Source organism: Pongo pygmaeus, chromosome 18 (genome assembly GCF_028885625.2).
Source record: "Pongo pygmaeus isolate AG05252 chromosome 18, NHGRI_mPonPyg2-v2.0_pri, whole genome shotgun sequence".
In the NCBI taxonomy this organism is placed as follows: Eukaryota; Metazoa; Chordata; class Mammalia; order Primates; family Hominidae; genus Pongo; species Pongo pygmaeus.
Window position 1 is genome coordinate 1,723,930 of NC_072391.2, and position 21,062 is coordinate 1,744,991.

At 53.3% G+C, this 21,062-nt stretch overlaps 1 protein-coding gene and 1 long non-coding RNA gene across 8 annotated transcripts in view; one reads left to right on the forward strand and one right to left on the reverse strand.

Annotated features, from left to right (window-relative positions):
* The window catches only part of LOC129015935 (uncharacterized), a 31,336-nt gene extending 12,157 nt beyond the window's left edge, over positions 1–19,179 (forward strand). Inside the window, exons 2-3 of the long non-coding RNA XR_008494693.1 lie at positions 13,318–13,385; positions 18,821–19,179. This is a non-coding gene — a long non-coding RNA (uncharacterized LOC129015935). The remainder of the gene's footprint in view (positions 1–13,317; positions 13,386–18,820) is intronic.
* Positions 1–20,931, reverse strand: part of IFT140 (intraflagellar transport 140) — a 105,961-nt gene extending 85,030 nt beyond the window's left edge. For 2 of the 7 annotated variants that reach the window (XM_054454666.2, XM_063654838.1), the window contains exons 1-3: positions 19,514–20,827; positions 15,967–16,144; positions 11,283–11,504 (exon numbers count right to left, since the gene is read on the reverse strand). In XM_054454666.2, coding sequence (XP_054310641.1) covers positions 11,283–11,504; positions 15,967–16,113 — 369 coding nt within the window. In that variant the 5' untranslated portion in view covers positions 16,114–16,144; positions 19,514–20,827. Of the gene's footprint in view, positions 1–5,966; positions 6,081–11,282; positions 11,505–15,966; positions 16,145–16,923; positions 17,043–18,659; positions 18,679–19,513 lie in introns of those variants that run through there. The other 5 variants (XM_054454663.2, XM_063654834.1, XM_063654836.1 and 2 more) reach the window with 5 other exon arrangements.
* Between the last annotated feature and the right edge of the window lie 131 nt (positions 20,932–21,062).

Sequence of the window (21,062 nt, forward strand, 5' to 3'; positions counted from 1 at the left end):
TGACTGGTGGGGGGATAGGTGTCCTGGCAGAGTGACTGGTGGGGGGAAAGGTGTCCTGGCAGAGTGACTGGTGGGGGGACAGGTGTCCTGGCAGAGTGACTGGTGGGGGGACAGGTGTCCTGGCAGAGTGACTGGTGGGGGGACAGGTGTCCTGGCAGAGTGACTGGTGGGGGGACAGGTGTCCTGGCAGAGTGACTGGTGGGGGGACAGGTGTCCTGGCAGAGTGACTGGTGGAAGGCAAAAGTTAAACTGTGCAACAGGACACACGCATATTCCTTTTTTAAAAAAGTTACAAAACTACTGTGTATACACCATGAAAATTTCAAACAATTCAAAAGTCTTTAAAAGAAAGAACTACAGCCCTCTCCCTCTCCCTCTCCCTCCCCCTCCCCCTCCCCCTCCCCCTCCCCCTCCCCCTCCCCCTCCCTCTCCCCTTTTTTTGGTCTCCCTCTGTTATCGAAGCTGGACTGTACTGCCGTGATCTCGGCTCGCTGCAACCTCCCTGCCTCGGGCTCCTGTGATTCTCCTGCCTCGGCCTGCCGAGTGCCTGGGATTGCAGGCGCGCGCCGCCACGCCTGAATGGTTTTTGTATTTTTGGTGGAGACGGGGTTTCGCCGTGTTGACCGGGCTGGTCTCCAGCTCCTGGCCTCTAGTGATCTGCCCGCCTCAGCCTCCCGAGGTGCTGGGATTGCAGACGGAGTCTCGCTAACTCAACGCTCAATGGTGCTCAGGCTGGAGTGCAGTGGTGTGATCTCGGCTCGCTGCAACCTCCACCTACCAGCCTCCTGCCTTGGCCTCTTAAAGTGCTAAGATTACAGCCTCTGCCCCGCCGCCACCCCGTCTAGGAAGTGAGGAGCGTCTCTGCCTGGCCGCCCATCGTCTGGGATATGAGGAGCCCCTCTGCCCGGCGGCCCTATCTGGGAAGTGAGGAGCGCCTCTGCCCGGCCGCCCATCGTCTGGGAGGTGAGGAGCCCCTCTGCCCGGCCGCCCTATCTGGGAAGTGAGGAGCGCCTCTGCCCGGCCGCCCATCGTCTGGGAGGTGAGGAGCGCCTCTGCCCGGCTGCCACCCCGTCTGGGAGGAAGTGAGGAGCGCCTCTGCCCGGCTGCCCCGTCTGGGAGATGAGGAGCACCTCTGCCCGGCCGCCCCGTCTGGGAGGTGAGGAGCGCCTCTGCCCGGCCGCCACCCCGTCTGGGAGGAAGTGAGGAGCGCCTCTGCCCGGCCGCCCCGTCTGGGAAGTGAGGAGCGCCTCTGCCTGGCCTCCACCCCGTCTGGGAGGAAGTGAGGAGCGCCTCTGCCCGGTTGCCCCATCTGGGAAGTGAGGAGCGCCTCTGCCTGGCCGCCACCCCGTCTGGGAAGTGAGGAGCGCCTCTGCCCGGCTGCCACCCCATGTGGGAAGTGAGGAGCGCCTCTGCCCAGCCACCCCTTCTGGGAGGTGAGGAGCGCCTCTGCCCGGCCGCCCCGCCTGGGAGGTGAGGAGCGCCTCTGCCCGGCCGCCCCGCCTGGGAGGTGAGGAGCGCCTCTGCCTGGCCACCACCCCGTCTGGGAGGAAGTGAGGAGCACCTCTGCCCAGCTGCCCCATCTGGGAAGTGAGGAGCGCCTCTGCCCGGCTGCCACCCCCTATGGGAAGTGATGAGCGCCTCTGCCCGGCCGCCCACTCTGGGAAGTGAGGAGCGCCTCTGCCCGGCCGCCCACTCTGGGAAGTGAGGAGCGCCTCTGCCCGGCCGCCCACTCTGGGAGGTGAGGAGTGCCTCTGCCCGGCCGCCCCGTCAGGGAGGTGAGGAGCGCCTCTGCCTGGCCGCCACCCCATCTGGGAGGAAGTGAGGAGCATCTCTGCCCAGCTGCCCCATCTGGGAAGTGAGGAGCGCCTCTGCCCGGCTGCCACCCCCTATGGGAAGTGAGGAGCGCCTCTGCCCGGCCGCCCACTCTGGGAGGTGAGGAGTGCCTCTGCCCGGCCGCCCCGTCTGGGAGGTGAGGAGCGCCTCTGCCTGGCCGCCACCCCGTCTGGGAGGAAGTGAGGAGCGCCTCTGCCCGGCCGCCCACTCTGGGAAGTGAGGAGCGCCTCTGCCCGGCCGCCCACTCTGGGAAGTGAGGAGCGCCTCTGCCCGGCCGCCCACTCTGGGAGGTGAGGAGCGCCTCTGCCTGGCCACTCCGTCTGGGAAGGGAGGAGCGCCTCTGCCTGGCCGCCCCGTCTGGGAGGTGAGGAGCACCTCTGCCCGGCCGCCACCCCGTCTGGGAGGAAGTGAGGAGCACCTCTGCCCGGCCGCCCCGTCTGGGAAGTGAGGAGCGCCTCTGCCTGGCCGCCACCCCGTCTGGGAGGAAGTGAGGAGCGCCTCTGCCCGGCTGCCCCATCTGGGAAGTGAGGAGCGCCTCTGCCCGGCCGCCACCCCATATGGGAAGTGAGGAGCGCCTCTGCCTGACCACTCCGTCTGGGAGGTGAGGAGCGCCTCTGCCCGGCCGCCCCGTCTGGGAGGTGAGGAGTGCCTCTGCCCGGCCGTCACCCCGTCTGGGAGGAAGTGTGGAGCACCTCTTCCCGGCTGCCCCGTCTGGGAGATGAGGAGCACCTCTGCCCGGCCGCCCCGTCTGGGAGATGAGGAGTGCCTCTGCCTGGCCGCCCCGTCTGGGAGATGAGGAACACCTCTGCCCGGTTGCCCCGTCTGGGAGGTGAGGAGTGCCTCTGCCCGGCTGCCACCCCGTCTGGGAGGAAGTGAGGAGCACCTCTGCCCGGCCGCCCCCTCTGGGAAGTGAGGAGCGCCTCTGCCTGGCCGCCACCCCGTCTGGGAGGAAGTGGGGAGCGCCTCTGCCTGGCTGCCCCATCTGGGAAGTGAGGAGCGCCTCTGCCCAGCCGCCACACCGTCTGGGAAGTGAGGAGCGCCTCTGCCCGGCCGCCCCCTCTGGGAGGTGAGGAGCGCCTCTGCCCGGCCGCCCCGTCTGGGAGGTGAGGAGCACCTCTGCCCGGCTGCCACCCGGTCTGGGAGGAAGTGAGGAGCGCCTCTGCCCGGGCGGCCCCGTCTGGGAAGTGAGGAGCACCTCTGCCCGGGCAGCCCCGTCTGGGAAGCGAGGAGCGCCTCTGCCCGGGCGGCCCCTTCTGGGAAGCGAGGAGCGCCTCTGCCCGGGCGGCCCCGTCGGGGAAGTGAGGAGCGCCTCTACCCGGCTGCCCATCGTCTGGGATGTGAGGAGAGCCTCTGCCCGGCCGCCCCGTCTGGGAGGAGAGGAGCGCCTCTGCCCGGGCGGCCCCGTCTGGGAAGCGAGGAGCGCCTCTGCCCGGCCGCCCTGTCTGGGACGTGAGGAGCGCCTCTGCCTGGCTGCCCTGTCTGGGAGGTGTACCCAACAGCTCCAAAGAGACAGCGACCATCGGGAGCGGGCCATGAGGACGATGGCGGTTTTGTTGAAGAGAAGGGGAGGAAGTGTGGGGAAAGGAAGGAGAGATCAGATTGTTGCTGTGTCTGTGTAGAATGGGGTGGGCATAGGAGACTCCATTTTGTTCTGACTAGGAGAAATTCTTCTGCCTTGGGGTGCTGTTGATCTATGGCCTTTCCCCCAGCCCCATGCTCTCTGAAACATATGCTGTGTCAACTTAGAGTTAAATGGATTAAGGGCGGTGCAAGATGTGCTTTGTTAAGCAGATGCTTGAAGGCAGCATGCCCTTTAAGAGTCATCACCACTCCCTAATCTCAAGTACCCAGGGGCACAAACACTGCAGAAGGCCGCAGGGACCTCTGCCTAGGAAAACCAGAGACCTTTGTTCATGTGTTTATCTCCTGACCTTCTCTCCACTATTATCCTATGACCCTCCCATATCCCCCTCTCCGAGAAACACCCAAGAACGATCAATAAATACTTCATAAATTTAAAAAAAAAAAAAAGAAAAAAAAAAAAAAAAAAAGAAAGAACTACAAACTCTTCTACAGAGCGTCTCCACATCTTCATGCCTAGACATAGCAATTGCTATATATTCAACTTTTTAAAATAAACTTTTTTTTTGAGACGGAGTCTCACTTTGTCACTCAGGCTGGAGTTCAGTGGTGTGGTCTCGGCTGACTGCAACCTCCGCCTCCTGGGTTCAAGCAATTCTCCTGCCTCAGCCTCCGAAGTAGCTAGGACAACAGCTGTGTGCCACCACACCTGGCTAATTTTTGTATTTTTAGTAGAGATGGGGTTTCACCACGTTGGCCAGGCTGGGACACCACGTGACATCTGGCCGCCGTATCTCCTCAGGCTGCTCTGGGCTATGACAGTGTCTCAGGCTCTTTGTCTTAAGGCCCTGGACAGTTCGAGACCTGCTGGCTGGGTATATCACGGGATGCCCCTCCACTGGGATTGTTGATAGTTTTTCTCACAGTTGCCGGGGTGGAGGGCTTGGGGAGAACGAGCCTTCTCTGCATGCTACGTCCCCATGACTTGTCACTGCCGGCATCGACCTTGACCACCTGGTGGAGGTTGTGCTTGTGGGGTCTCTCCACTGTAAAGTAGCTCTTCCCCTGGATCCCCCTCCATCCTGTACTGTTCAGAAAGAAGTCACTCTCTGCAGCCCATACTTGAGGAGTGGGAGATACGCCCTGCCCTCAGGGGTGGAGCATCCCTGTAAACCACCCAGGCTTCTTCAGCATGGGAGATTTGCCTCTTCACCATCGTTAACTCATTCATTCAATCCTGTGTTTGCATCAGGGTGGACACGTGGGTATTTACTTCCCACGCTGGGTTATCATCCAAGGCTGCTTCGTGTATTCTGTTGCTCACATTGTGCCAGCTTTAAGCTCTCTAGTAGGCCTCTCTGTCCCTTTGATGTGCCCCCATTACCTGGGTTTGGTGAGCACTTCCTTTCTGGTGCCCTAAGATTACCTAGGTTCATTTTTCAAAAATTTTTCTTTTTTTTTTTTTGAGACAGGGTCTCACTCTGTCGCCCAGGCTGGAATGGAGTGGTGCAATCACAGCTCACTGCAGCCTCTGCTTCCAGGGCTCCAGTGATCCTCCCACCTCAGCCTCCCGAGTAGCTGGGAATACAGATGCTCACCACCACAGCTGGCTAATTTTTGTATTTTCGGTACAGATGGGATCTCACTATATTGCCCAGGCTGGTATCAAACTCCAGGGCTCAAGCAATTTTCCCACCTCTGCCTTCCAAAGTGCTAGGATTACAGGTGTGAGCCACAGCGCCCGGCCTAGGCTCATTTTTCTATTCCAGTCATGGAATCAGCCATTTCTCCAAGGAGCCATGGTTGTTTACTGAAGAATGGGGTAAGAAGCGAAGTCCTCGTGCTGGGTACACTGCATGCTCAATTTAAAATCATCACAGTCGCAAATGCGCGGCACAGACAAGTGCGAGTGAAGTTCCGGGAAGGGGAAGACGGCTCCACAGGGACAGCTGGCGGGGCCTCCCGGGACTAGGGGATGCGGTTAGGCGGCGCCCAAGGGCAGCATCTCAGTCTGAGTCCATGTGCATGGCTCTTCTGCTCTGACACCAAGCACTCCCCAGGGGACGCTTCCTGGCCCAAAACTGGGGGGCACTTTAGCCCACAGTACGATCTTCCCACCACCTTTTCAGGCAGCACCGACTCCAATCTCCCCAAATGCTGGATAACATGGTTTTTATTGTACACAGGAAGAGTATTTTCAAATAATGTCAGATTTAACGGAAACTTGCAGGCCGGGTGTGGGGGCTCACGCCTGTAATCCTAGCACTTTGGGAGGCCGAGGCGGGAGGATCACAAGGTCAGGAGATTGAGACCATCCTGGCTAACATGGTGAAACCCCGGCTCCACTAAAAATACAAAAAATTAGCCAGGGGTGATGGTGGGCGCCTGTAGTCCCAGCTACTCGGGAGGCTGAGGCAGGAAAATCGCATGAACCTGGAAGGCGGAGCTTGCAATGAGCCAAGATGGTGCCACTGCACTCCAGCCTGGGCGACAGAGTGAGACTCCATCTCAAATAAATAAATAAATAAATAAATTAAATAAAGGAAACTTACAGACCAGGCTTGGTGGCTCACGCCTCTCATCCCAGTACTTTGGGAGGCCGAGGCAAGCAGATCACGAGGTCAGGATTTCGAGACCAGCCTGGCCAGCATGGTGAAATCTCATCCCTAGTAAAAATACAAAATTAGCCAGGCCTGTTGGTGCATGCCTGTAGTCCCAGCTACTCGGAAGGCTGAGGCAGGAGAATCACTTGAATCTGGGAGGTGGAGGTTGCAGTGCCATTGCACTCCAGCCTGGGCGACAGAGTGAGACTCCATCTCAGAAAAAAAAAAAAAAAGGAAACTTACACAACAAACCTCTAAGAAAGGTTTTGCAAGATCTAAAATAGCATGTGGCATGTAAGTACACGTCATAGGAATAGTGTATATTATCATATGATTCTTGACTCTAACAGCTTGATGAAGACAAGAATAAAAACACTAGGCAGCCCAGGCACAATGGCTCATGCTTGTAATCCCAGCACTTTGGGAGACCGAGGTGAGCAGATCACTTGAGGTCAGGAGTTTGAGGCCAGCCTGGACAACATGGCCAAATCCTGTCTCTACTAAAAATACAAATATTAGCCGGGCGTGATGGTGCATGCCTGTAATCCCAGCTACTTGGGAGGCTGAGGCACAAGTATTGCTTGAACCCAGGAGGCAGAGCTTGCAATGAGCCAAGATCCCGCCACTGCACTCCAGCCTGGGTGACAGAGTGAGGCTCCGTCTAAAACAAACAAAAACAAACGAACAAACAAAACCACTATTGGTGTATTCGTGTTTAGTAATTTTTCAAAAATATTTTAAAAATAATGCTTGCATATTGAGAAAAACCCCCACCTAATGATAGAAATGAAAATGAATGAACCCCCCTCCATCCCCCTCCCAGCCTCCTCCCTGGAGCCGAGAACCGCGGTGGCTCCCGTGTCTGCAAAGCATTTTATGCACACCACATCCTCAGAGGCACTCATTCCTGTGCCCTTCATGTGTCGCCTGCTAGTTTTTTGTTTTGCTTTGTTTTGTTTTGATTTTTTGCACAAGTGACTTAAGAGATCTTTATTAGCACATACGAGCTTCTAGCTGACCACTTAACCAGCATTCTCAACAACATCAGACAGGCTGATGTCCAAGTTTCCAGGCTGCCACCTGGAATGTCCAAGTTTCCAGGCTGCTGCTCTGGGGGAAGAGGTTGTTGGATGCAAATGTTTAGAGCACCTGCACCCAAAAGCAGAGATCTCTGCTCAGGAAGATGAAAGTAAACCCTCGTTCTGAGAGAGGGACAGGTGTCTACTATCAAGAGCTCAACTTCCACCAACTCAGGGGAAAGGAAATCACAGGACGCAATGAGTCAAATATTCCTGATCCTTAGGTTTCTGCCCAGTGATCCTGGAATGTGAGCATGAAGTACAAGACGTAGAACTGAGCCCAAGGCGCCTCCACCTCCTTGGCTGCACCCTCTGCTCCTCACCCGTGACTCTAGCATTGAGCTGCCCCCGGGTCCAGGCTTGGGTCTTCTCTGCCTTCATTTTTTATACCTCTCACCACTCCTGAGGGGCGTCTCTCCACCATCTGTGAATTCTACGTTATTTCACACAGTATAATTTTATACAGTAAAACCCTAAAGAAAAGCTATCTCAAAGGTGAGAAACCAGCTCTCCTTGTGAAGAGCCAGAGTTAAGTGGACTAAGGGACTAATGGGAAAGTGGCGTGCACTGGATGAGCGTCTTGGGGGTGCATCATGGCATCAAAGTGCGAGTTAAAGTGGTGGGTTCTCCAGCAGCACGTCACTGGGAAGCTTTGCTAAAGGCTGGCTGGCCCCACATCAGGGTGCGCATCAGGTGAGGGTTTACTTGACCCTCAGACTTGGCTTCGTAGGAGTTCCCCAGAAGGCTTGAGTGGCCTGGCCCGTCTAACATTCTCTCCTCTTCTCTACTGATGGGACTTCTAAGGACACTTAGTGTGAAATCCCTTTCTAGGGATCGCCCACCTCCCTGGTTACTGCTGATTGGTGCACTGTGGGCACTTGGCCCGAGCTGGACGTTGAGGCCCCTCCCTGAGTCTGGACTTGGGACAGGGAGCAGGAGCAGGCCATCCTAACCTGGCCATGCTCTCTTGGGAGACTGTGGGATACCCCAGCAGCCTCTGGTTAAGTGCACTTTTAACTTCAGCTGGTCTGGGCTGATTCCACCAGTAACCACAACAGGGTCTCTGGTGGAAGAACAGGGAAGCCCCTGGCACCAAGTCTGAGGAAGAGATGTCTCTGCAGTGTGGAGTTCCGAGTGTTGTTCCCTCGTTATTACTTCTCTTCCTGCTTGAACTCATTATTAAATTAGTTCCAGCACAATCTTAGATTTTCTTAGAAGGATTAGGCATTTCTGCTCTTAAATATTCTGACTCACAAGACTTGATCAACTGATACCTGGGTTTCATTTTATGCCTGGATAATCTATTTTGCTAGCTGTTTCTATCTTTCTTTTATTCAAGAGATGGGGTCTTGCTATGTTGCCCAGGCTAGACTCAAACTCCTGGGCTCAAGTGATCCTCCCGGCTTGGCCTCCCAAGTAGCTGGGACTACACGTGCATATCACCATGCCTGGCTTACTTGTTTCTCAATACAGTCAAGCTGAGAATTACAAAAGTCAATGATCCTGGGTTATTTTATACTAATGTGGGGTTGTCAGACAGTTCCACTGCAGAGAGTAGGAAAGATCGCCAAAGAAGTAGAAATCTGGGGACAGGCCGATGTCGTTACGTGGGAATTAAACAGAAAAATGGAAGAAAAATCATCCAGAAAAAGGGAACAACCTGATAAAAAAAAATTGGTGAATAATATGATTAGAAATAGAAACACAAGCCAGGTGCAGTGGCTCACGCCTGTAATCCCAGCACTGTGGGAGGCTGAGGTGGGCAGATCACGAGATCAGGAGATCAAGACCATCCTGGCTAACACGGTGAAACCCCGTCTTTACCAAAAATTCAAAAAATTAGCCGGGCGTGGTGGCAGGCACCTGTAGTCCCAGGTACTCGGGAGGCTGAGGCAGGAGAATGGCGTGAACCTGGGAGGCAGAGCTTGCAGGGAGCCGAGATTGCGCCACTGCACTCCAACCTGGGTGACAGAGCGAGAGTCCGTCTCAAAAAAAAACAGAAACACAAATGGCTCCTATAAATGATATTCATCCTTGATAGCAAGAGAAACATAAATGAAAATTCTAAGAAGCACTTAGACCCACCAGGGAACTGTTCTGGATGAAAACACTCTGACATACTACTTTCCTAAGCAGTTCTGCTACGCAGACACAACTCTCTAGGGAGAGAGGCTGGTGTGCACTATAAGCTGGTCCAGGCCCCAAGGACAGTGGTTTGGGCATCTGCTAAGCCACAGGGCATGCCCTGGGACCCATCTGCACCCCCTTCTCGGTGCTTTCTAAATGTACACATGTGCAAAATGGCAAAAGCATAAGGTTACTCACTGCACCATTGTCTAATCAGCAAAAGATTGAAAACCACCAAAATATTAATCAACAGGGGGCTGGCTCAGTAAATTACAACATTCATATAAAGAAGAGCCGGTTTAAAGAAAACAAGGAAGTTTACTATTTACCCATATGGAAGAATTACCAGGATACGCTGTAAAATGAAAAAAGCAAGAGACATGACAGTGTGTATAGGACGCCACCACTTATGTGAAAAAGAATGAGGAAATCAGGAGACAATGTCCTCTGCGTGATATTTCTGCCAAAAACGTTTGAAATGAAAGTATTATGAGGAGACAAACACAGCCAACTTGAGTGAGAGTCTATAAAACAACCAGTCTACATCCTCAAAATGTAAATTTCATGAAAGACCAAAAAAAAAAAAAAAGAAAGGGAGGAAAAAAGGAAGGAATGCAGGCAGACTAACCAACCAACTGACCATGGAATTGTTCTTGATTAAAAAAAACTAGCCAGACGTGGTAGTTCACGCCTGTAATCCCAGCACTTTGGGAGGCCGAGGCAGGCGGATCTCTTGATGTCAGGAGCTTGAAACCAGCCTGGCCCACATGGTGAAACCCCGTCTCTACTAAACATACCAAAAATTAGCTGGGCGTGGTGGTACACGCCTGTAATCCCAGCTACTCAGAAGGCTAAGGCAGGAGAATCGCTTGAACTCAGGAGGTAGAGGTTGCAGTGAGCTGAGAACGTGCCCACTGTACTCTAGCCTGGGCGATAGAGCAAGACTCCATCACAAAAAAAAAAAAAAAAAAGAGAGCCTAGAGAGAAATAACAGTGAAATGCAATGTATGAGCCTTTACTGGATCCTGCTCTAAAGGACATTCCTGGGACAGCTGGAGAAATGTGAACATAAATTGCATCTTGGATGTCAGCACTGTCACTGTCACGTTTCCTGGAGTGTGAGAACTCCACTGTGGCTGTGTAGGGAACGCCCTAGACCTCAGGATAGTGGCGTCCAAGCATGTAGGGCTGAAGCATCAGATCTGTGATAAACTCACAAATATTCAGGAAAAATACCCATGTAGCAAGAGGGAAAGCAGACCTGGCAGCGGGAACGGCTGGCGAATCAACAGGGAGGGTGGATGCGTGTCCTTGCACTGTTCTTTCAACTCCTCTCATAATGTAGAAATTTCAAATCTCAAGCGAGAGAAAGAATGCACTTGTGTGTGCCTGAAGCAGCAGGAGAGGTGGTAAGAATGCACTTGTGTGTGCTGGAGAGCAGCAGCCAGGGGACTGAGGAGACAGGACATGGCTCAGTCTTCACTCTAGATGCCTGTTACCCTTTTTGAATCTTGGAACATGTGAATGTGTTACCTGTGGTTAATTTAGTAAACACATTATAACATTTCTGCCATGTATTGGTGATTCAGTTGCCTCTCCACCGTGTCGCTCTGCTGTGGATCTGTCCTGCGCACTGTGCGATGGTGGGCAGCATCCACCACCCACCCACAGGGGTCCAGCTGAATCCTCCCCCCAAATTGTGACAACAGAAAATGTGACTGGACACTGCCCCATGTCCGCTGGGGGGCAGAACCAACCCTGGTTAAGAAGCCCTGAGCTAGACAAACAAGCCTAGGGAAAAGTGACAGTATCTGGGCACTTATCTTTACGAATGCAGTTTCCCAGCAAAGTTCATTTATAAAGGTGCAGACACACCTTTGCCACAGAGTGGCAAATTTTCAAGCCTTGCTTCCAATATAAAACAAAATCTACAACTGCATCTGACAAGATCAACTGAATTTGGCAACAACACAGTTGACATATTTTGATCTTTCATACTCTCGAGCATGGTCAGAAAAGGCCAAGGTCTGAAAAGAGCATCCTGCGTGCATTGACTCACCCTGTCCCCAGACAGCAGGCAGTTTCCATTGGGGCTCCAATTGAGCACAGTGATGTTGGCTGTATGTGTCAGGGGCATCGTGTGCTGCTCCTTGTCCTGCTTGTTAAACACGGTCACTTCTCCAGTCTCCCAGCCCAGAGCCAGCACCAGCCGCGTCGGGTGCCAGCACAGGGAAGCAACCCGGAACGGCCTCTCGACATGTGTGTCTGGCACGCACTCCCCCTGCATTGGACGAGAGGCAAAACCCCGCGGTTCAGAGAGGGACGGCTACTTTTAAGAACTTCTGTCTAGGCCGGGCACGGCGGCTCACTCCTGTAATTACAGCACTTTGGGAGGCTGAGGTGGGTGGATCACAAAGTCAGGAGTTCGAGACCAGCTGGGCCAATTTGGTGAAACTCCGTCTCTACTAAAAATACAAAAATTAGCCAGGTGTGGTGGCAGGCGTCTGTAGTCCCAGCTACTCGGGAGGCTGAGGCAGAATTGCTTGAACCTGGGAGGCAGAGGATGCAGCGAGCCCAGATCGCGCCACTGCACTCCAGCCTGGGCAATAGAGCAAGACTCTGTCTCCAAAAAACAAACAAACAAACAAACAAAAAAAACTTCTGTGTGATCTGTGGACTCCACATTGGTGACAAGGTATAAAAACTATTAAGGCAATGGGGCAATGTTCTCAGTAGACTCTTTAATTTTTCATAAAAACGCACCAACCTTGCCCCTAGCTGAGCTACCAAAGCAGAAGGTAACTTGTGCTCAGCTGACAACCCCGACCAGCTTGTCATGGAGTGCCACCTTGTCATGATGTGCCACCTCCTCCCCATGGCTGCTGGATGGCTGGCACGCATTTTAGTGGGTGTGGCTGGGTTCCATAAAACCTTATCTACAAAAACCAGCAGCGAGCCAGCAGGTGAGGTTTGTGGCCCCAAGGATCTCAAAGTGTTGTCCAGAGACCCCAGGACCCTTTCAGGGATCTGAAAGGTGAAAATTATTTTCAGAATAATAGTGACAGGTTAGTGCCATTCATACTCTCCTTCTCTCACGCGTCTACAGTGGAGCTTTTCAAAGGCTGTGTGATGTGGTGATGTCACTAATGACAGCTCGTGGGATATGTGCTGTGTTGTCTCTTCTTTTTTTTTTTTGAGATGGACTCTCACTCTGCAGCCCAGGCTGGAGTGCTGCAGTGGCGTGATCTCAGCTCAGCGCAACCTCCACCACCTCCAAGGTTCAAGCCATTCTCCTGCCTCAGCCTCCCAAGTAGCTGAGACTACAGGTGTGCCACCAAGCCCAGCTAATTTTTGTATTTTTATTAGAGACAGGGTTTCATCATATCGGCCAGGCTGGTCTCAAACTCCTGACCTCATGATCTGCCCGCCTCGGCCTCCCAAAGTGCTGGGATTACAGGCGTGAGCCACTGTGCCCGGCCATGTGCTGTGTTTTCTAAAATTTTCTAAAGAAACAGCTTTGGGGAAGATATAAGTGTGTTTTCAGAGATTAACTTGGTTTGCCCCCAGTTGTTCCACTGGGCTTAGGAGCCATCTTCTGTGATGTCATCATTGTCCAATAGATCACTATTTTGAAATTCTGAAGTTTTCCTTGTGCCAACTGGAAACACAGAAATATGCTGTTGACTAGTTTTATAATAGTATGCTTTAGATCTTCTAAATTTAAAAATTTTACCTAAAATTGCTATAACTTTGGAATTTAATAATATTTATTCTAAAAAAAAATCCCATTTACAATACATGTTATAGGCTCCTGCAAGGGAGGATCTACCCAAAAAAATGGGCAAAAGTAGGGTTGGTGCTGGGGCTGGACTGCGCCCTAAGGCTGGCACGGCCTTTGCAGAGCTGCCAGTATATGGAAGAGCCTGCTAGCAACAAGGGAGCCGCTGACCAGCGTTGCACCGGCTGCAAGGGTGTGTGTGGGGGGGGGGGGGGGGGAGGGGAGCAGTTCCTGAGGAAGGGGCCGCTTAGCCACTTTCACCTGAAGGATTAATGCATTAATTATAAAAATGGATGAAGGAGCATCTTCTTTGCAGGTGGCACAGCATGTGCAGGGCTGGAAGGCTGAGGAAGGCTGTGCAAGGCTGTGTCAGCATCAAGGAAGGTGAGCCTGATGTGACAGGTGGCAGAGCCAGACCTGGGGGGCACTGGGGGCCACATCAGGGACTCCATGTTCACCCAAAGAGCAGCACAGGGCTGGGGAGGTGGGAGCAGGGAGTGATTCCATCTGTGATGCCAAGACAGGCCAGGCCTGGTTGCCATGTAAAGTAGAGGAGGCCTGTGAGGGCACAGCTGCCACAGTAGGAAGCTGTACTGGTGTCCAGGAGAGGGGGATGGGAGCCTGGAGGAGGGAAGGGTGGTTGGAAGGGCAAGAAGCAGCAGACTCGCCAGAGGTTCCGGGGGAGAAACTGGGAGGATCTAGTGATGGATTACAAGGTAGGGGAGTGGGAGATGTCAACAGTCATGCCCAGGTCCTTGTTCTAGAAACCAGGATAAAGGGGGTGCCTTTCATTGAGATGGGAGGTGCCCATCCCAGTGAGTAGGAGATATGAGGCAGGGGAGGGGTGGGGGACAATTTCAGTTCAGTCTTGTGCAGTCTGAGATCTCCTCGAAACACCCTAGAGATGTCAGGAAGGCAGCTGGGTCCCTAAGCTTATAGCTCAGAGGGAACTTCTAGGCAGGAGATGTATGTCCGCAAGCCACTGGGGATGCTCAGATCACAGAGAAGGAAGAAATGGAGAGGAGCCTTGACCAAGCTCTGTGGAAGGCCATGGTGTTCACAGGCTGGAAATGGAGGAAGAGCTGGCAAAGCCATAGAGGCCGGGCAGGGAACGCCCTGCTCCTGTGCTCTCGGGCATGTTTCCCAGAGGACTTCACAGAAGTGTGGTACAGACAAGGACCCCAAAACACTCAGGGGGTGACACCGAGAAGCAACTGATGGCTGTCGCTGCTTGGGTGAAGTTGTGGTGGCAACAGGGTGCCTGCAGAGGGCTGAAGAGTGAGTGGAGGAGGAAACCTCATTTTCTTATTTATTTATTTATTTATTTTTTGAGATGGAGTCTTGCTCTGTTGCCCAAGCTGGAGTGCAGTGGCGCAATCTCGGCTCACAGCAAGCTCTGCCTCCCGGGTTCATGCCATTCTCCTGCCTCAGCCTCCCGAGTAGCTAGGACTACAGACGCCCACCACCATGCCCGGCTAATTCTTTGTATTTTTAGTGGAGATGGGGTTTCACCGTGTTAGCCAGGATGGTCTCGATCTCCTGACCTCGTGATCTGCCCGCCTTGGCCTCCCAAAGTGCTGGGATTACAGGCATGAGCCACCGCACCTGGCACCTCATTTTCTTTGTGGAGTATGAGGTGCACTGGGCACTGAGAGGGTGGTTATGGAAGTCTGAGGAGCTTGGGGAAAGTTTCTGTTAGGGGGTGAATTGTGTCCCCACAAAGATATGTGGAAGTCCTATCCCTGGTCCTTGTGACATGGCCTCCTTTGGAAACGGTCTTTGCAGATGTGGGTAAGCTCAGGTGAGGTCATTAGAGCAGGCCCTAGTTACATATGCCTGATGTCCTTTTAGGAAGAGGAGAAGAGACGCAGACATACAGAAGGGAAGGCTGGATGACACCAGAGGCAGGGCTGGAGCAGCGCATCTGCGAGCCAGGGAGCACCAAGGCTTGCTGGGAACAGCAGGAGCAGGACAGCAGCTCAGGGCAGACTCTCCCCTCAGCCTTCAGAGCCAGCGGGCCCTGCTGACACCTGATTTTGGAGTTCTCGCCTCCAGAGCTGCCAGAGTACCTTTCTGTTGTTTAAAGCCACCAAGTTTGTGGAAATCATTAGAGTTCCAAATGGCCACTATGGAGTGTGCAGGAGGACAATGACAGAGGAAGATGCCTCAGGATCCACGAACAGCACTGTGGGGCCATTTCTGGTGATGACCGTGAACTGATAGTGGCTTAATGCTGATAACCATTAAGGATTCCTAAATATGTCCCCAAGCCACCAAAATAGCCAGGGTGAAAGAACTGCCCACATACTAGGGCTTCTATAATACTGGGATTTGACCTCTGTGAAAACTGATGATGGATGTTGTTTTCTTTTTCTTTTTTCTTTTTTTTTTTTTTTTGAGACAGAGTTTTGCTTTTGTTGCCCAGGCTGGAGGGCAATGGCGTGATCTCTGCTCACTGCAACCCCCGCCTCCTGGGTTCAAGCGATTCTCCTGCCTCAGCCTCCCAAGTAGCTGGGATTACAGGCATGTGCCACCACGCCTGGCTAATTTTGTATTTTTAGTAGAGATGGGGTTTCTCCATGTTGGTCAGGCTGGTCTTAAACCCCTAACCTCAAGTGATCCACACACCTCGGCCTCCCAAAGTGCTGGGATTACAGGCGTGAGCCACTGCTCCTGGCCTGATGGATGTCGTTTTCTTCATGAATAAGCTAGAGTAGAATTCGCTTGAAAACACACACACATGCACCACATGCGCACACACACACGTGTGCACACACACACATGCACATACACCCCCCCACATACAAGCATACAGATGCACACACACACCAATACACATACACGCACATACAGATGCATGTATACACTCACACACCCATAGGCACACACACACGAGGACAACAGCAATACAAACAACATGGGCCAGAAGCTACCACAGTCAGGCTCCTTGCTTCTGAGCACTCACTTGCTCCAGGTAAATATCCACGCTGCCTGTTGAGGTTGTGCTGATGTAAGCAACTGCTAAGAATGGATGGACAGGGTGCCAGCTGATGTGTGAGGGTGACCCCGCTGCATCTGGGGCTTCTATCTGGTGGTCAAAATAGAGGGCCATGACGGAACTCAGGCCTGCTCAGCGCTGAAACCTGCAGGGAAAAAAAAATGACCAAGTCCAATCAGTTTTAAATAAAACAAACAAAATGACTGTACATGGAATGACAAAAAGGAAGCATCCCAAAGCCACCATCGGAAGACCATCGGCAACTTGAAAATGCCTTGTGGACTGAGCAGGCAACCTGATGCGAGGAGATCTCCAACAGGGAGAAATGCAGAAGAGAAGCAGTTAGACCTGGAATCACCCAGGCTTTGACAGAAACGAATACAACTCATGGCCATCAAAGCAGGAAAGAAAGAAAAGGCCTGCAGCCTAACCACACACGCAGTCCTCAGCAACTTTCATTCCAGTCACAATAAGGACAAGTTCTATTTCTGTAGTTGCCTTTTTTTTTTAACTATTTAGACCAAGTCTCGCTCTGTCACCCAGGCTGGAGTGCAGTGGTGTGATCATGGCTCACTGCAGCCTCAAACTCCTGGGATCAAGTGATCCTCCCACCTCAGCCTCTCAAGTAGCTGGGACTACAGACATGCACTACCATGTCCAGCTAATTTTTAAATAATTTTTGTACACACAAGGTTTTACTATGTTGCCCAGGCTGGTCTTGAACTCCTGAGCTCAGGTAATCCTCCTGCCTTGGCCTCCCAAAGTGCTGGGACTACAGCCGTGGGCCACCACTGCCTTTTAAACAACATTTTCAAACAAAATAAAAGCAAACTGCTCCAGAAGAGAGTACTGGTACAGAAAAAAACCAGTACTCAATTTCCAATAAAGCATAAAATCAAAGACTGTCTTCTACCTCCGACTCACAGGTGGTAGAAGACAGAAGGCTTCCTCTATTAGAGAGTCAAGAATGCACAGCCGCAGCAGCTGTGAGAAGTTGAGCTTGATCAGTTATGTGAACTTAATCTCTCTTTCATTCTTCCTTTCAGATCTGGAAAAGATATACATATCGTCCCTTTTCAGGCGGGTTAGGGTGATAAATAAAGTGACAGTCTGGTTACTGCTCACTTTTTTACACCTCAGTCAATTTGGGGAAGTTAACTGGCAGAGAAGAACATACTTGTAGCTGGGTTTGCCACCATTTAAAATTATACAGGCTCGTGCCTGTAATCCTAGCAATTTGGGAGGCCGAGGTGGGCAGATTGCCTGAGCTCAGGAGTTCGAGACCAGCCTGGACAAAATGGCGAATGCCACCCGCCTCTACTAAAAATACAAAAAGTTATCCAGGTGTGGTGGCGGGCGCCTGTAATTCCAGCTACTCCGGAGCCTAAGACAGGAGAATCGCTTGAACCTGGGAGGCAGAGGTTGCGGTGAGCTGAGATCGCGTCACTGTACTCCAGCCTGGCAACAGAACAAGACTGCGTCTCACAAAAAAAAAAAGAAACCCAAATAACAAACAAACACTCCAGATCAAAACCTGGGCAATTTAAAATAGCAAAAGAAACCTTTAAATTAAAAAATACATATTTTGTTTAGAGACAGCGCCCCCAGGCTGGAGAGCAGTGGTGTGATCATGGCTCACTGTAGCCTTGAACTCCTGGGCTCAAGTGATCCTCCTGCCTCAGTCTCCCAAGTAGCCGGGATTACCTCTTAAAATGAGTTTTGGCCAGGCATGGTGGCTCACGCCTGTAATCCCAGCACTTTGGGAGGCCGAGGCGGGTGGATCACAAGGTCAGAAGATTGAGACCATCCTGGACAACATGATGAAACCTCTTCTCTAGTAAAAAATACAAAAATTAGCTGGGTATGGTGGTGCCTTCCTGTAATCTCAGCTACTCAGGAGGCTGAGACACGAGAATCGCTTGAATCCAGGAGGTGGAGGTTGCAGTGAGCCGAGATCTCGCCACTGCACTCCAGCCTGGGCGACATTGCGAAACTCTGTTTCAAAAAAAAAAAAAAGGGTTTTAACATGTTGCAGCCAGCCAAGGTTACAAATCCTGGGCTATGGGAAATTAGTATCTAACAAGTTTACTCTGTGAAAATATTTCTCTGAAAAATGAGTGATACGTTAGTACAACACTTTGTAATAACTATGAAGGCAAACGGTCCTAATTACTTTCTTTCCTGCCTGGGGTTTTTCAAGGTTCCCCTCGGCTTTGGGTAATGGAGCTCTCTCAGGGCTTGATGGCTTTGCCTTTGTCCTGTGCTTCTTGCCCAGCGTCCCCACACAACGTTGCGCTTCTCCGTGGCTGCATTTAGACTTTACTGTAAATGCGAGTTTCACTGCTCACACACTGCCCCCCATATTATCTTCCCCAGAGAGCAGGAGGCACCCAGTATTCCCAGCTCCTTAACAACAGTGCGTTGCACAGAACAGGCCCTGCGCGGATGAAGCTTAGCAAGAAGAGAGATTCCTCCTGTTGTATAACATAAGAAACGGGTTGCAGGCCTGCCTGAATGAGTTCCATACACAATGCATTAATATAATTGTTCATAGTTCCTTTCAACTGCATCTTAACAAGTTCCCAAAATGAGTATTATCAGTATAATTTAAAAAGTTAACACAAGGAGGAGAGATGGCTGACAATAAAATAGTTACGTACTTGATGACAATCTATAATAGCTTCAGGTCGGAAACAAGTACCCTTCCTTTTCTTGAAACAAAGTCCCAGTCTCTGGAACATGAAACTGGGAAATGTATCAACTTTGGGGAACAGGAGTAAAACTGTATTTATTCTAACCGAAGTACTCCTCTCACTTTCAGGCGTCCAGCGTCTCCACAGCCTCTACAAGTGCCTCCATTAAACCAGCTTTTGGGAAAGAATCTGTTAAGCCCATTCAGCTAAGCGGCACGGGGTCACAGGGCTTTGAGTGGCCTTCCTCGGTGACGCCGAGTTGGGAACTCTGGGATGGGGCTCCACGGTGGACTCCCGGGGGCAGGCACCCGGGGCCACCCTACAAAGCCTCGCCCTCCAGGTCACAGTCCAGAGCCTCCGGCCTGCGCAGGGTCCTCGCCGCATCCAGGGGACGGTACTGAGAAGACATGCGCTGGCGGTTTGATGCAACGCGACCCTCAGGGCCGACCCAGCGTGTGACCAAGCATAGAATGTTTTTGTTTTGCAACTCTCGTTCGTCCCGTTTCACCTGGGGGGTGTGATGGCGCCGCCCACGTCCCCATCCCGCCCACTCCAAAGGGACTCTCCCAGCGACCGGAATCAGCCGCGATTCGAGGCCGGGCGGGGGCGACAGCTATCGTCCTACCGGCGACCTGGACCCCGCGCCAAGCCCGCCCCAGCCTCGATGGGACTCGCGAGGGGCCGCGGGGACTCGGCGGCGCCGGGATCGTGGGAGGAGATGGGAGGGTCCCGACGCCCGCCACCGGTCAGATCCTCGGCCCCAAACCCCGGCCCGGCTCCTAAGGACCTGGGTGGGCCGCGCTAGCCCTAAGGCTACTCACCTCTGCCAGGCCGCTGAGCCGCCGCGCGTTGCCGGGACAACGGTGCTCCAGGAACGCGGAAATAGCCGAAGGTGAGCCAGGCGGCTCCGAGGAGTCCCGAAGCGCCCCGAGCGGCCGGAAAGAGCCGAAGGCGATCGGTCACGCACGTGCGCCTCCGAGGCCCGAGCGCGGGGGTCCGGGTTATTCCGCTCTACTACAAAGAAGCGGGACAAGCTTTTTCTAGGAGAGACGGCGGCGCAGGGCCGGCGTCCGGGTCCCCTTTGTGTCGAGGGCGCGCTGTCACAGCCCCAATCAACCGCGGCATCCTCCCCTCCTGGGCGTGTTCACCTCCCGTGCATCCCGAGGCGGGGCCTTTCCAGCACGGGGCGGTCTAGGCCCAGGCCTTCGCTGGGCTCCGCTTTTCTAGTTTCGGAGTGGAGGGCGTGGGTCAGGCGTTTATGGGAAAGCCGATGCGCTCGGCAGTGTCCTGAGCTGTTGGGTGACTCCGGGCCCCGGACTCCACAGAGCGGAGCGAGGCAGGGAGCGCCTCCCAGAAAGCAGCTGGCGGCCGGGCGCGGGGCTCGCGCTTGGGCTTCCAGCTCTTGGGAGGCCGGGACGGGTGGATCGTTGGAGCTCAGGAGTTCGAGACCAGCCTGGGCAGCACGGCGAGATCCTGTCTCTAAAATATTACAAAAATTAGCCGGGCGCGGTGGCGCCTGTAGTCTCGGCTACAGGTGGCTGAGGGAGGAGGATCGCCTGAACCCCGGGAGGCGGAGACTGCAGCGAGCCGAGATCGGGCCACTGGACTCCAGCCTGGGCGACAGAGCGAGTCAAAAAAAAAGAAAAGAAAAAGATAAACAAACACTGGAATTTGAGCCGGGCGCAGTGGCTCACGCCTGCAATCCCAGCACTTTGGGAGGCTGAAACGAGCGGATCACTTGAGGTCAGGAGTTCGAGACTAGCTTGGCCAACATGGTGAAACCCTGTACTAAAAACACACAAATTAGCGAGTATGGTGGCGCGCGTCTGTAATTCCAGCTACTCGGGAGGTTGAGGCAGGAGAATCGCTTGAACCTGGGAGGCGGAGCTTGCAGTGAGCCGAGATTGCGCCACTGCACTCCAGCCTGGGCGACAGAGCGAGACTCCGTCCCAAAAAAAAAAAAAAAAAAGAAAGAAACACTAGAATTTGAAAAACACCCCTCTGCTTTGTTGCTATGAAGAAGAAAATGACCAAGTGCCCAGCGCCGCTCGTCCACGCTAACGTAGCGCAGAAGCACACACTCCACCTAGGAAACGGTGCGCGTAACTGCCTCAGACGCGCTTCCACACTTCTCAGATCTCAGGTTCGCGCCCGATTCCACACACCGCGTTTTCTTCTCACGTATCCGTCAACACTGCTGCGGCCAATCACAGCACGGGCCCTGGCCTATTGGCTGTCTGTCCACCAATCCAAAGAGACGCACAGTCCGCAAGGTCGCGAGGCTGGCGTCACAACAGTACGGGCGCCGCGGGCTCGCCCCCGACGCCCACCGGGCTCGTACGTGCGAGCGCGCCCGCCCAGCGCTAGCCA